The sequence below is a fragment of the Hibiscus syriacus genome, unplaced genomic scaffold, assembly GCF_006381635.1.
Source record: "Hibiscus syriacus cultivar Baekdansim isolate YM2019G1 unplaced genomic scaffold, ASM638163v2 tig00012036_pilon, whole genome shotgun sequence".
Classification (NCBI taxonomy): Eukaryota; Viridiplantae; Streptophyta; class Magnoliopsida; order Malvales; family Malvaceae; genus Hibiscus; species Hibiscus syriacus.
The window spans coordinates 15,730-32,179 of record NW_024062261.1 but is presented as its reverse complement, the minus strand read 5'-3'; the positions used below and the strand labels follow the sequence as shown (position 1 = coordinate 32,179).

The window sequence follows — 16,450 nt, the reverse complement described above, 5'->3', positions numbered from 1 at the left end:
ATCAAAACTAGAAAAAAAACAAGGGATCTTGTGTTACTTTAGATCATGAGATTCATGACCGGCCTTGGCATAATATTTTTACATATAGCGAATGAACAAAGATGTAAATTTACAGTATATTTTTGGGGTCAGTGTAAAACATAGAGAGTAACACTCTCACCGAATAATAATATTTTTCTTTTTTAAAAAATACATATTATTAGACAATTAATTTGAAAAATAAAATAATAGAATAATTAGATATTATTATTGAATTGAACAAATTAAAATAAATATAGCAATAAAATTAAAGAACAAAATCGAATGATGAAAATTGTTAAGACATATTTACACAATATTCTTAAGATAAATTTGATCTATGTTAGGATACAACAATAAGATGAGCATAAATGCCAGTGATCAACAACATGTAACTTCATCTCTTGTAATCATCAGTTTAAATATTTCACGTCGTCTACGTCGTGTGGGTGTGCCCCAATTTTATTGATTATAAACACCTTCCACGCTTAATATGAGATCTAAAATTTTCATTTTACACAACATAATTCATAAGTAATTTATTTTGAACATTAATTTTTCATTCATCGTTCAATTATTTTCGGCATATAATATATCGTAGTAAAAATCTCGTAGAATAGAATATAAAATCATAATTTTATGAATTAAAATCTCTATATACCCATTAGAAATATGTCTAGTTTCTAAAATTTCATTTTTTCCATATAAATTTTTTATTTATTCAGTAAATAAAAAATTATTACAATAAATACACAATTAAATTTACACAAAATATACGTAACTTTTGTAATAATTGTGGGATCATCTTGCTAAAAATTCAGCCCATGGACCTTGGACAATAAGTGATACGTAGAAGCTTTCTTTATCTCTGAGTTCGCAACACCATTACACCATCGTAATCTCGACAAAAAGCGAAATGAATCAACAATACAAAGATTTAACACAATTCTTCGCAGTTCCGAATGATGTCATCACCAGAACAAATGCTTAATACGGATTCATTCCCCTTCATATTTATGTACAGACTTTGGCTCAGAAAAAAATGTATAGACTCCACGAAATCATACACAAGCAGACATCTAAACAATGCTCTTACAACTTTTTATAACATAAAAGATATGGCCACAAAAGATAGCACAGAGCCGAAGATTAAACACTGATTCCGGAATTTTTGTTAAGCTTGGAAGCAGCAAGGTTGGCAACGTGGAACTGTGGTTTGTAACTGCTGATATGGCGGTCAAGAACTGGCGGTTCATTCAAGAATGCCCAATTGCTCCTTCTCCACCTGCATTCATTTACATTAAACTTATTATGTTAATGAAAATACTTCAACTTTAAACCCTTCTTTTGGCTACTCACCACCCATTTTTCTTCATGATATTCTCCAGGTTTGTTTCTGCATCCACGTCCTGTTTTGTATTGGACAAGGGGTTGCAGCTATCTGATGGACTAAAGGTACCCTTGAGATGTTCTTCCTCCATTCCCTTCTGTGACTTCCAATAAGCTTCAATCTCTTCCTTGGTAAGCGATCGATTTCTTTCGCGTATGACTGAAAATGTTTTCAAATAAGTTGAACAACAAATGCAAAGCATGGAAACGCTAAACCAAGTAAAGTGTTCACTGAAATTACCTGATTCAGGATCTGATTCTGATACAGTAGAATCCCATCCCGCCATTAGAGAACCCATTTGGCCGACTTGCTCCAAAAACCAGACTTTTTTAAGTAATGATATGTTACTATGTATCAGCAAATACCTTGGGGAAAGCCTTTTATATAGAGGCGGTGGGGACCCTGATGGTCATCTTTTCCTTTGTTTTTTTTTTCTTCCTTATCCTCAAGATCATGTGTTTTCTTCTGTATTATTTTAACATTGAAAATGGAGGCGATGTTGGCCAAAATGATAGGGCCAAGCTTCACCAACTCTTTAACAGCCAATAAACTTTCCATTGAAAACTATGGGAAAAACAGGGGGTTTTATGAAAGTCGTGGGCTGATGGAACTGACTTCTCTGTGGCATTCTTATCTCCCATTCGAAGTGATCAACTCTATAGGTGACATTGACACAATCATTTAAGATTGCCAGTTTCTAAGCCGAAATCCATCGGGTTAAGAGAATAAATAATAAAAAAAATGGCTGCTCACGCTGGTCCACTTGGTACCGAGGATGAATTTATAGGGGTGATCGCCCTAATTGAAAATAGTTTTCATCCCTCTAAAATTTATAAATTTTTTTCTATTTTAAAGTTTTATAAGTTCGTCCAACCTAACATGAAACTATACGTCTATTTTTATTTGATATAAACAAATATAATAGAGTCGATGAATTTATCCGATTTCAAGGTTAATGTTGATCTTCACACATCTTCGAAGTTAACGACATTGACATAATCATTTAAGATTACCATTGTTTCTTATTTATTTATTTTTTAAAAATTTAATAGTACAAGATAGTATTTGTTCAAAAAAAAATTTAACTATTGACAATGCATACACACCTTACAAACGCAATTATTTGAACCTAAAATCTCTAGAAAAAACAACACTTTCTTTAACACACCGAATTAACTTTATCGACTCTTCAAAGTAAAAGTTGAATGATTGATAATGGGTTCAAATATGTATAACAATAACTAAAAGATGTAAGGCCGAATTAAAAAGAGTAACAAAATCGTTTAAGTGTTAAGTATGCAAAGAGAAAACAAAATAATTAGAGGGTACTTAAAACATTTAAAGCACCAATAATGAGTTAATATGAGGGTTAATTGGTGAGAGATTTTTAGCTTAATATATTCATTTATTGATATTTTATTAATTTGATACTTTTATTTTTTTTATTTACTTTAAATTTGAAATTAGATTTTTTTAAGTAATATATAGGGTTGATGTGGTCAAATTTGAAGTTCAATTGATATATTAAGCAATTCTTTTACTAATTATTTTAATTTCTAAATAATAATTTGAAAAAAATATAATTATGTTACTTTTCAAATAATTTCTAAATATTTTTTCAAAATATATTAGCTTTTTCAATTGATATATTAAGCAGTTTTATAAACGTATAGGCCACTAGATTTAAAAAACATAATTTATAATCACTTTCGTTTTGTTTTATTTAAGATGTGGTCACTAAAATATTAAATTTCATTAATTTGATGACGTGACACATTAATAAAATGATTTAATTATTTATTTTAACCCCTAAACCTTAGATAAAATACTAATTATAGATCATTTTATAAATTTAAAATAATTTAAGGACAAAGTTATAATTTACCATTTTTTTAAATACTTTTCTTCTTTCAAATCCACTCGTATCCCTAACCTCATCTCCTCCATCTCTTCCCTTTCCTTCCCCCCTTCGCCGCCCCACCCTTTCGTCGTCGCCTACTCCGCCTCCGTTTCCCTCTTCTCCCCAGTCTCTCTCTCAGACGGCGACGTTTCACCTTCATCCACCATCACCTCCTTCTCCGACGTCGTTTCTTCTTTGTCCTTCCGTTCCGACGGCCTTCTCTAAGTCGCTTCTGATCTCACTGGTCTCATCCAAGTCTTCGATGTCAAACCCGGACCTCACTTCGTAGACTCTGGTCTCATACCCTCTCGGTTTGGTTCATTAATTACATGGTTCTCGATAATCTCCATTTGCTCTCCGGAGGTGACGATGCTGTTGTTAAATTCTGGGATGTTGCTAGGGAAAGCGTGATTTTGGATTTGATAGATTTTGTGTTATCATTTGGTGTTAATGGTTTCTGGGTTGCTTTGTTATATGTTGTAGATTCTAGAGATTACTTAATAATTACTGGGCAATCCAATTCTTCCCCAAATTTTGGTGCTTTGTTTTTTTGAATTTAGATAATATTTGAATACTTTATTGGTTGTCCCATGAATATATTTGCATATTTTGGGTGTGTAGTTATACATTTAGTAGAGCCTACTTAGTGCGGAAATGTTTAGTTGTTGTTGTTTCTCAGTATAGCTGCAAGGGAACAAATCAGATAGTGCAATTTAACCACCAAGGCTCTCGAAGGCAAAATCAGATGAAGCAGGGGAAGCGGCGGAGAAGATAAGTTGGGGAAGAAAAATGGCTGTCCTTTTTTCCCATATATATGGGTAAGGGAGTTAAGATAGTAGGCTACCCCTAACACTAGTTTGAGAGTAACTTCCATAAGAGACCTCCGAATTTTGAAATATCCTCCGTGAAAGTTAAAGTTTCAGTAACTACATCTTAATTAAAATAAAACGAAAGTAGCTACGAATTATATTTTTTTGAATACAGTGATCATACGTTTAAGGTGACAAACTATGTAGTTTATTCTTTATTAATCGACTAATTTGGTTTAGGTATTACAGATGCAATGACGATCCTCCTAATCCAGTTTATTCTATTCGCAAACGATAATATTCGAATCCCTGATTTTGCTTAAGGGATTTAATGTCTCATCCCATTAGAGATTATTTAATTTTAGTTAGTTGAAATTAAAAATAGTTTTATACATTAAAATAAATATAAACATTATTTTAAAAATTTTATTTATTCAATTTCTCAATACAGAGGATTTTTCTAATATGATATAGTTACATTAAGCATGTACACTGCTAATGTTGTCCAGGACTAAGGATGTTCGGTGGAATTGTTAGAAATGGCAAGGAAAGGTTTCTTGAAATGTTTCGGGGTAGGTTTGATCCAACTTTTGGCCTCAAGTATGCTTTTTGACAAGAAAAGCTCAACCTCTTTAGGCGCCAGCTTTTGTGACCATTCAACCCTTTGACTTGTATTGGCTCCTGGTCCGTAACATTTATATTCATCGTAAAACATCGTGCTGCAAAAATCAAATGCCTAAACATAAATCAAAAGCAAACAATATTCATAATTTGTGCAATCCCAGAATTTCAAGATCAGTACTGATTTTGAGAGTTTCTTTTGATTTTACCTTTGCATGGATGCGTCCCCCCAGTCATCCCATCCCCGAGGTAGAATGACATTGGATATATAAGTAAGGGCAAAAACAACCCTGGAATATGAGCCCCAGGGCCTTCCTAGTATTGCAGTCCTCTCCCCAGTTATCTTGGAACCTGGGAATGTAAACCCTGTCTCTTCTGAAGGAGACTGCCTTCGTTGTGCTGTAATTGCAGAAAATTCTTCATAGACTGTATGCAAATGACACCTCTGAAATAACCCAAAAAATGAAATGTGTTGACGAAAACGGGTAAAGAAAATAAAAGAACACGAGAATTTTACGAATTTCAGCAATGTGTTTACGTCCTCGGTGCCTAGGCGGCGATAGAAGTTTTATTCAATGATGTTTTAGGTCTAGGTTACATCTCTATTTATAATAGAAAACTCTGGTACATAATTACAAAATTAACCTTGTACCGTACCGCGGGGCTGCGCCCTGCACCCCCAACCCACATAATTCGTAACCCCACAACGAGATTTTTTTTGTAAGGACAGTTGATGTTCGCTTCGCTCACTCCGCTCCATCTCCTGTCCTCTTTACTGGTATATTTATGAGCCATACCTAACAAAATGAAATCCCAGGAGAATTCCATATGTAAGTTTATGATCCAAACCTGCTAATTATAGGTAAGTACCTGGTTCTTGAAATGTTACCTCAAAAAGAGAAGCGGCGTTCCCACAAATGAAGTCAACAGCTCCTTCAATGTAACAGTTGTAGTAATAATGTCTTCCAGTTTCATCTAGCAACGTATCCTGGTAACCTAAAATTCTGCATCCAATGAAAGCTACCCTATCACTAGAAACCCTTAGTGCCACTGCTTGAACTCCGTGTTTTCGGAACGTATTCTATCCACGAAATAACACACAAACAGTCAGTTTAACTCGAAAACACTCGAACTAAACAAGTTTATGAATTAAATAGATTGGTGCGTTATTACAAACCTGAATTGTGAGATATCGACCAACAAAATCTGAAGACAACAAAGTAACAGTAGCAGATTTGATTATATTCCCACTATCACTCGAAGTTATTATGGTGTTATTTGCCTTGGAACCGCTTATTGTAATGAAAGGCTTGTCTGCAGGCACAACAATCTTTTCTTCATACACTCCGGGCTTAACCAATATGAAAACAACTTCTTTGTTGTTTGATGGCACTGCATCAATGGCGTCTTGTATCTTTTCATAGTCCCCTTTCCCCGATTGGTCAACTGTTTTAAGTAAAGCTGCTGCTGAAGTTTCGGCTGCGTCTGCTGGAGGGGTACTCGCCATTAACGTGAATAAAGCTAAGAAAAAGATGAAAGCAGCCATTTTTGCAGAACTGAGGATTGTAAATGCATGCAAGTAAATGTAAGATCACACTGGTTTATCATGAACAGGTTTACAGTTGACATTATTGTTGTTTTATATGTTATCAGGGGCCGATTTCTTGCGATGAAATTGCGTGATATTTGATTAAACATCAAATTTCAACCGAGCGTGCGTATGTTAACTTAACATTATGTTTATATCAGAAAAACAGGGTGGAGTTTCCCCTAACTCAAGCAGCCGGCAACAGCAGATTTTAACGGAAACTGGATAAACCATGGCCGCCTTTTGACTTTTTTCTACTTGGTCTTCTACTTTGATCTGAATTCCGGCTGGTTAGAATTCATAATGAGTTTAATATGGCTCATAAATCTCAGATTAGGTTGGGTTGCTTGTGATTAAAGTCAGAAAATTTAATTTGAAAGGCAAACAATTTCTAATGATTTTTGCAATATTTAATTGTTGCAGAAATCTTGAGATTGCTTAAAAACAACCCTTTGCATATATTAGCTTTCTGGTTCACAATCTTTGTAATCTTGGTTTTAATGGTTGAGTTGTCCATGGCATTGGAGCTCTAAGTGAACTCGGATGTTAAACTCTTACCAGGCATATATCATCTGAGTTCACTCGGAGCAAATTCAAATTCATCATTAAATGATGCAAGATCTTAATTTTGAGTTTTGGTACTAGGAAAAAAAAAAGCTAATGATCACTTTCGTTATATAAATATTCATTTTTACTCATTGAAATTAGAAAAATAGCATTTTATCACTTACATTATTTATTTATATACGAATTACTTTCATTTTTACCTTTGTGGTGTTTTCTTTTGTCAAACAAACATATTACATCACTAAAAATATTTATGGTTGACAAACCTGGTAATTTATCAATTAAATAAATAAAATAAAATAAGAATATAATAGTATAGACAAATAGGATCGATCCACATAGACAAAGGAATTTTCAATTAAATCTAATTTGATTTCTAATAGAAAAAATCTGTAAAATAAAATAAAAAAGGGTTTTATCGAATTTAATTGAATAAATCAACATAAAAATAAACAAAGGAATAAAAATAAATAATCGAAAGAGATAATGATAGGAGATAACCTCTAGCTTCGCTTTGACTGGACTCATCTTGATCCTTGAAATAGATTTTACTTTGAAATCTTGTCGGTTATAGTCTACAAGGCCCAACTTTTGTAACTTGCTCTTCTCTCAAGTGAATTAATCCCCATAATCAATTCTTGAAAATTAATTCTTGTTTTGATTTAACTTTGACTATCAATGTTAACATCAATATCTTCTTTAGTGCTGGAAAAGCCCATGCTCGGATTATGCGTCTCAATGAGAATCAAACCCGATCTTGATTTCCCTTAGCGGACCACTGCTAAGTTTGTTCTTAGGGATTTGAATTTGCTACAAGTCGATTCTCCTCCCCCAACGCTAAATCAAAACAACATTCAAGCCAATGTGTAATCTTTGCATTGAAAGTGTAAAGAATTTAAAGATTAAGTCGATTACCTAACCTTGTTTGCCAAAAATCAAGAAAGATACCTGAAGGTATGAAGCGCTTTTCAATTCTTACGGAACGGATTGAGTCGTCGCTCAACTATCGGCTAAAAGAGATTTAGCTAAGCATGGATTTGATCATGCTTAGCATTATGAAAAGAAAATAATGAAAGAAAAGTAGAACTTCAATAAATAAACAAAGAAATACGAATTCTGCTTCATCTTATGGATAACCTTATACCAAGTAAATTCCAATTCAAGATAATTTGCTCATCTTCTAGAAGATGCTAATTGGACTATTGAAATCTGCTACTTTTTGGGCTAATTAATCCAATAAAGCTCATGTCCAAAATAAATCAAAAATAAAGATAAATCAGTAATATCAAATCGAAAAATAAAGAGTAAATAACAATAAATATATGCAATATTAAACACTTATCAATGGTTGTGATTATAATTTGATTTATATTTTCAATGTCTTTAAATTTTTTAAAAGAACATTAACAATAAATTTGTTATTTTAGTTTAATTTTAAAGGAAGCCAACAATTTTATGCTAGATTTGTGGAGTTCTAGGCAATTTTTATGTAATAGATATTGGATTCGTATTTAAAAGACTAAAAATGAGTGAAATAGAAATTTTAGGGTTCAACAATCTTGACAACCGATGTCGGCCTACAATGATTGGTGATGGTGGTGAGCGGCAATTGGAGGTGGGGGACTTTGACCGGATTCATGAGTTAAATTGATATTTTGTCTAAATTTGAAATTTCATATTGATATTATATCTAATGTTTAGAGGTCAATTTAGTATTTTATCTCAATTTCATTGGTCAGATTAAAAATTGACCTATTTTACTAACATAATAAATCATCAAACTAATAACATTTAACGTCTCAGGAATTAAAATAATATAAAGGACTAAAATATAACTTTTTTTTAATTCAATAAATAAAAACAAACACTTATAAAACAAAATTCGAGTCAAGCTCAACTCTTATAATTATGAGTCACATATGTGACTATCGGAAAACAAAACGTCATATAAAAAAGGAATCTATCATCAAATCAAAGAAGTGAGCTTTTGCTTTTTTCTGTGAATGAGAGCCTAACATTTGATAACCCCATAAACCTTATCAAGGTGGCGAATATGGCGATGAAATGCATGTCGATGCAGCTTCCACGTTCGTCCTTGCGAGCATCGTACTACTCCCGCAAACTTCCAAACACCACCAACATGATTTCCCACCCAATACCACACACCGCATGCATGAAAGGACCGAGAGACGAAGACGGATTATCATTAATATTTATTTAAACAAAGGACCAAAGGGCTCCACATTATTAAGGATCATGATTCTTGTGTTTTATAAAAGAGACAATAATATTAAAAGTTACAAAGTGATCTTTAGATATATGGTTTTGTTTTATTAATTCTTATGACTATTAAAAGTTATAAAGTGATCCCTCGATTATAGGGCATTATTTTTTTCGTCCCTCGATTATTAAAAGTTATAAGATGGTCACTCAATTATTAATATTTTACAAATTTGTTCTTTTTTGTTAAAATTGACGGTAGTTTAACCTATATATTAACTTGTTGATTGGAAGTGATAAAATACAATCTCATAATCTCAAACGATTATGCATCTCAAATGGTTATGGGATTAGATTTTATTATATCTCAGTCAGCATGTTAACGTCTATGTCATCAATTATTTAACGAAAATGATGAGTTTGGAGAATATGAATAGTCAGATGACCATTTTGTATATTTTAATAGTCGAGAGACTTAACAAAGCAATGCCTTATAGTCAGAAGACTATTTTGTAACTTTTGACAGTCGAGAGACTCAACAAAATAACACCATATAACCAGGGGACCATTTGTGTACTTTACCCTAGTTCTTAGGGTTTTTAAATTTTAAAACTAAAACAGTTAAGTTATGTCCTCTATTATTTTTTAATTTAAATATGTCTTAAGTTTATGTTGATTTGAAATTAGATAAATCAATCTTGATCTCTAATTTTATTTATTTAAATACTTAGTAAATTTTAATTAATTTTAAAATCAATCAAAATCGAAATCAAAATCTTGCATGCTAGTATTTACGTTTTATACCGATAACTCAATAATTAGACCTAACTTCTATTTTATTATTATTTGTAATTAATTTTCTAACTTTTGTTCATCCCTGTCCAAACGTTTAAGCAATAATCAATAAAATGACAAATATAATAAGAAAGAAAGCAAATTATTGTATGTCTAATCTAACATTTTCCTTTTCGGTGGAAATGATGAAAAAACCGAAGGATTTAAAGTTTGAAGTTCGTCTAGGCCCCTAGCATGAAACCGGTCTAATTATGTTAAATCAACTTCACTTTACAACTATATAAATAATATTCCTTAAAAGACTTTTTAGTATTTTTAAAACAATTCTAGTTAAATCCTCACAATTAGTCTATTTATTTTCTTATTAGATTTGGACAAACTTATATTTATTTGTCTATGAAGGTGGTTTTAAAATTCATGTACGTATGAATTTATTAAATAATTTTAGTTGTAACAGGGAATGTTGTTTTATTTAGAGGTCTTAGGTTATGTGTCTGTAGGGTGTGTATATTATTAATTAATTAAGAAAATTTTGAATATATATTACTTTATATTTAAAAATGTTTATTTCTTTAATAAACAAATCATTAGAATACTTATGATTTTAGAGTATGCCATTTAATATTTCACTCTTAAAAAAATGAGATTTTATTTTTTAATTAAATTAAAATTTTATTTGATGAAAAATGTAAATTAATCTAAAATCTATGTCTTACTCATATAATCTAATGATCAAGTGATTATACATTTACATCATATTACATCCTAATTATAATATGAGATTATTATTTACCGATAAGATGTAATACAAATCAAATATTTTAATTCTGTAGTGAAGAATCAATTGAATATTTTAAATATGATACTAATAAAATCAAATTTTCAATCTTTATCTATTTAAGAAAATAAAACCGTAAACAAAAAAACATTCTGCCACAATTACCAAAACTGTTTATTCTCTACGGTAGTTCTGGAGTTACAAGCAAATCGACGAAATCTTTAGGGCAGTAGTAGTGGTTGTTCACAACCATCTCCTTACCCTTTTGTTCCCATTTTTCGTTATTCCTTTTATTTTTACTAGTTTTCAATTTTAGTTTTATCATAGTTTAATATTAATGTTTTATCTTGATCATTTTTTAATAAAGGAAATCATTATTATCTGTGTTTGTGAACTTCCATACATGTTATTTCTTGATTTTTCTTATTGGTCTGTATTTCAACATGTTTCTATAGATGTGATTGTCTTTCACGGGAGATCGCCTTTTCCGTTTGTTATTTTGAATATTCTTTAAGTTTTTCTCCTTCATGATCGATGCTCGAAGTCGTTGATGGGCTCAGTTTATATATGTTGTTGCTTCGTTTGTTGATGCTTTTACTTATTAAACTTTCACTAGGCGATCATTGTAAGATTTTATGATATTCTCGATTATGTTTGTTCAATTTGTAATTGATAAGATATTGATACGGTTTTCGATAAATGAATATTTTTTTTCATATTACTTTAAAAAAATTGAATATTAACTCATTTAATATTATCATTTTTATAATATTAAAAATTACAAATCTAGATACATTTAAATTTAAATTTTATTTAAATTTAAAGAATTTTAAAGTGTATATATATTTTATTACTATATAAAAATGACAAACAAGGCAGTGAAAATTCCCCCATAAAAGTCATCACATGAAATGATGAAAAAAATAGGAGAAGTATAATGTAACACCGTCTTAATATACGATTAAGGAAAAACGTTATTGATTTTGTTAATAATTTTTTAATATTTTCAGTAAAAATTATCTAAAATATTATTTTTTTCTATTAATTTTATTATTATTATACATTTTATCAAAAATATTAAAAAATATTAATATTTTAAATAAAAATAATAATATTTTAAATAAATTTTATTAAAAATATTAAAAAATAATAACAAAACCAATAATACGATAGAAATCATAGTTAAAAAAAATGAATTCGTGAGACCAAAATCTATCTGGATAGACGGGGGAAAGAAAAACACCCGCCAAATAAATCAGTGGACAAGATTGAAAATAAAGAAAAATTAAAATACTTTTTTTTATTTAAATTAGAATCAAATAGAAACAGAAAGGAGACGGTTGTCACAATCGGAGAGCAGCTTGAGAGGCGGAGGCCGCGACGGAGTGAGAAGTGGAAATAGAGAGAAAGGGAGAGAGAGGAAATGAACAGCACCGCCGATCTTTAATGTTATTTCTATTATAACAGAAAAAGAAAACGGGTGCAAATCTCAAAATTTCTCATCACATTAGATTCTCTTCCTCGCTCTCTTTGTTCTTCTCATTGATTGGAAACCGTGTACATTCTCCATTTCGCCTCTCTCTATCGTGTTCTCCGACGAATTCATCTATCTTTTCTGAAAATCCCTGATATTTCCCAAAATTTCCTCCTCGGTTTTTTTGAAGATTCTTTCTCAAGGCGTTCTCTTTCAAGTTTGGATCCGATAACAGAAGAAGAATCCAAATCTTTCAGGTAAACTAAGAAATCAAAGAATCAAAACAAGAAAAAGTTTTCATCTCTTATCTTATTGTTTTCACCTATTATGATTTATCGTTAATTTTCCAGCTCTGTCAGGCCAAAATAAAGGAAAAATGCAATTGAAAAACTTTATTCGGGAGATTGGAAATATATCGAAGAATAGTCCAAAGAGGAAAGATAATAGTAGGCGTGGACGATCCCATATTGCACCAGAAGCTGCTCATTCTTGTCCGTTATTAGTTGGTTCTTCAACTGAAATCGAGCAAGGACAATGGGCAAATTTGCCTCCGGAATTACTGTTGGATATTATACAAAGAGTGGAAACAAAGGAAAAATGTTGGCCGGGAAGGAGAGACGTGGTTGCTTGTGCTGCCGTTTGTAAGTCATGGAGGGAAATTACGAAAGAAATTGTTAGAACACCTGAACAATGTGGCTTCTTCACTTTCCCTGTATCACTAAAGCAGGTGAAGTTTCAATATTTCCTTTTTACATTTTTATTGGAAAAAATTCGGTTTAATTGTTTATTGGTGTTTCTTTTATGGGGGGTATAGCCTGGACCAAGAGAGGCTCCGATTCAATGCTTTATTAGGAGGGAAAGGGAAACTTCAACATATCGATTGCATATGGGTCTCAGTCCTGGTAATTTTTCATTTTCCTATCATTCCTTTTTTGGTGAAAATGAGTGTTTTGATTCTTAAAACTATATGTTTCAGCTTAGTAATATGTTTCCAAGGAGAACTTCATTCGGTGTAATGTATTTTTGAAATTTTAATTTTAATTTAATTTTTGTCACTAGCACCGTATGCACATGATATAATTGAATTAAAATCAAAGTTTAATTAGATGATATAATCGAATTAAAATCAAAGTTTAATTAGTATAGTTGCACCAAATTAAATTTATCACGTCGCTTTGCACATTGAATCAAAATCTATATAGAATTTTGAAACTTATCCCTTCGATTATCCAACTAACGTTTATTAGTTTTCTTTTATGAATTTACAGCTTTGTCTGGTGATTTGAGTAAACAGCTATTGGTGGCAAAGAAAGTTAGAAGGGCTACCTGCACTGATTTTATGATATATTTAAAGGGGGATGATTTCTCAAAGCCAAGCAACGATTATATTGGAAAACTCAGGTTAGCTTTTAGATGGGTAAAGTTATTTTTTTAAGGATTGGTTGGCTAGTTCTTTGTGCGCTTTAAAGAGGGAAACTTTAACAGGTCAAATTTCCTGGGAACCAAGTTCAACATTTTTGAGAGCCATCCTCAGCCTGATTCTTCTTCACAATCCGGTTATCCATCATGTTGGAGAACCTACTTGAAGCCGGTACCTCCAAGGGTCCCTATGACTAATGTTAACACCACCACTATATCTTATGAGCTCAATGTTCTTCGCGCTAAAGGTCCGAGCAGATTGAAGTGTATAATGCACTCGATCCCTGTCTCTGCCATCGAAAAGGGAGGAACTGCTCCGACTCCATCGACATTTGCAAATTACCCTGAAGATGATCCTTCACCACCGATAGATTCAAAAGGAAAAAAGCCACGCATTGGACTCAACTCACCTGTCTGTGGTAAGCCTGAAAATTCAGGGCAAAGTACACCCTTAATTTTGAAAAAAAAAGCTCCTAGATGGCATGAACAGTTGCAGTGTTGGTGCCTAAATTTCAAAGGACGAGTTACCGTGGCTTCTGTAAAAAATTTCCAGTTGGTGGCCACTGCAGAGCCGGGCCAAAACATTTCAGTAGCAGAACGAGACAAAGTGATTCTGCAATTTGGGAAGATTGGTAAGGACATTTTCACCATGGATTATCGTTACCCACTCTCTGCGTTCCAAGCCTTTGCAATCTGCTTAAGCAGCTTCGGCACAAAACCAATTTGCGAATGACAAATTCTCTTGTTCCCTCTTCTTATGTGCATGATCATGCTAGTATTGGCAACAATGGTTGTACATAATTCTATCGGGAAGCACTTTAGCTTTTCCATTTTTATTGGCAGCCACTTTGTTACTCTGCATATTCTTTCATATAATTGAAGCCTATACACGTATTCTATGTTTTAGTATCTGTCTATATTCAGAATGCGGTCAGCCCCCGAGTATGTTGCTTCATAACATTCCATGTCTTTCGTTTCTTATGTCGAGCAAGATACTAGGGCACTATATGTTTCATTGTTGGGTAGAACTTGTATCCCTGGTGAATATCAACGAACCTGTGCTTCTTGATCGATTCTAAACCCAAGTGAAAAGCTTCTAATGCTCCTCTGTACTCTTTCTTCTGCTAGGATTAGAACACTGATTTTTCATCTACAGGCAGCTTTTGGTTGCCATGGCAACCAGCTTATGAACCAAAATTTGAAACATCTTCCCTGATCTCCTCCTGCTGGGGAAAGGTTGGGTATGTTAATCCCACAGTTTTTATTTGTTTATACTTGGTGTTTGAGATCTATGTTGCCCTGACTTTTCATTTGCCTGTCATTTGCTTGAGATCTGACACGTATGTTTGAAACTCTTTCAGAATTGGGTGTAAAGATATAACATAGCTTGAGGTTTTCCATGTCTTCTTTCATCGTTTCCGGTTTTGTTCCATAATTGCAACAGCAGGAAGTTTAAATATCTGTTCTCTGCTGTGGCCTTCCATGAGTTGAAGTTCCTATGCTGCTGCTTTCTTCCTGCGTTCTGTGACTAACCCTATGCCCCTATCTTCTCTAATCACGCTAAAAACCAAGCCAAATGATTGAATCAATATCAAAATCCCAACATGAAGAAACATTTACACTCACCACTTCAATTCAACCTACAAGAGTGAACAATTCCATCCCATTGGTTCTCGTCTTTTGGGACATTCCATGAGCAAAAAACACGCTTTTTACTATGTTTGAGTGGATCCAACAAAAATAGAAACATGTTTCCAAAACTAGTTCTCCTTGCTTTATTCATAGATTCCCTCAAAGAGTGGTCCTTTCATCGTACCCCTTTACCATTCAAAAGAGTTGACTGCTATACCAGAGGAATAGGCTCCACCAGGTGCTCAAAAGACACCGGTCTTTGCTCTTACATTCTAAATCCCAAATCCACTAAAGACCCGAGAATTGAATTAAATGCTACTAGCAATATTTTTCACAATCCTAACACGAAAGAAGAAGAATATGTTCAATATAAATGATCCTCCTTTAAATAGAGTATATATTACCAAGTCGGCAAACAACACAAGAAAATCTCATCTTCCCACTGATGAAAAAAAGAAGAAAACGGTAGAATATCTTACTGTATATTTGTTGGGTTTTAAAAAGGATGGTGTAGGATCATATTTTGGAGCATCTATGGTGATGGAGTATACTGTTTTGGGATCTAATCCCCACCATCTGATAAATTCTCTGCCAAGTCAACTTGATCCAATAAAGAACAACGGACAAGACTTACGAAAAGAGTGTTCCATGACATTTGATTCTTCTCCATTAAAACCCTTTGCTTAAGCAAGCGAATCATATCTTGTTTCTAACCCCAAATATTCGCCAGCTTACGACACTACAATAAAATATAAACAAAATACTTAGACTCCCAAGCTATCCGAATCCCGTTTAAATTTTCTAAATTCACTCGATCAAACGAGTTTGAGTATTTAACTTTTATGGATAAATTAGTGCAATTATATTAATCTTTTAATAGTGAATGATTAAAATGAAATCAAAATTGAACGCTCATTACGGTTTTGAAAAAAAATTTTGGTAACCAAAACAAAACAGAAGTGATTGTTGAGTACTAAACATATAATTTATCCTAATCTTTATCAATGTTGATGAAAAAAGTTAGATTGTGACGGCTTTTGATAGTTTATATTTTATAGTTTGGATGGGGAATCATGATGAATTATTCGGTGGAAGAAAAATAGAGAATAAATAGATTGAAGATAACGATGAACAATTGTCGAGAGAAAAGTTTTTTTTTTAAACATTACATGATGACTTATATATTGTTTCTGTCAAATCTAAAATGATAATAAATATGTATATGTTAAGAAACCAAAT

General features: G+C 32.4%; 2 protein-coding genes across 3 annotated transcripts; one reads left to right on the top strand and one right to left on the bottom strand.

The window, feature by feature from the left end:
* Positions 1-989: 989 nt before the first annotated feature.
* On the bottom strand, positions 990-14,888 carry LOC120205021. Its single transcript, XM_039204976.1, has 5 exons — positions 14,884-14,888; positions 13,928-13,935; positions 1,649-1,711; positions 1,378-1,567; positions 990-1,303 (listed from the first exon to the last, which is right to left on the bottom strand). Exons 3-5 carry the CDS (start codon positions 1,704-1,706, stop codon positions 1,168-1,170), a joined length of 384 nt encoding a protein of 127 aa, XP_039060907.1. The 5' UTR covers positions 1,707-1,711; positions 13,928-13,935; positions 14,884-14,888; the 3' UTR covers positions 990-1,167.
* LOC120205020 (tubby-like F-box protein 6) lies at positions 12,095-14,380 on the top strand. 2 transcript variants are annotated; one of them, XM_039204974.1, is made up of 5 exons: positions 12,095-12,417; positions 12,511-12,887; positions 12,975-13,062; positions 13,429-13,561; positions 13,646-14,380. In XM_039204974.1, the coding sequence occupies exons 2-5, from the start codon at positions 12,537-12,539 to the stop codon at positions 14,310-14,312; spliced, it is 1,239 nt and encodes a 412-aa protein (XP_039060905.1). In that variant the 5' UTR covers positions 12,095-12,417; positions 12,511-12,536; the 3' UTR covers positions 14,313-14,380. The 2 variants fall into 2 exon arrangements, with proteins under 2 accessions (XP_039060905.1, XP_039060906.1); XM_039204975.1 differs by lacking the exon at positions 12,095-12,417 and having other exon boundaries at positions 12,443-12,887.
* Positions 14,889-16,450: the final 1,562 nt, after the last annotated feature.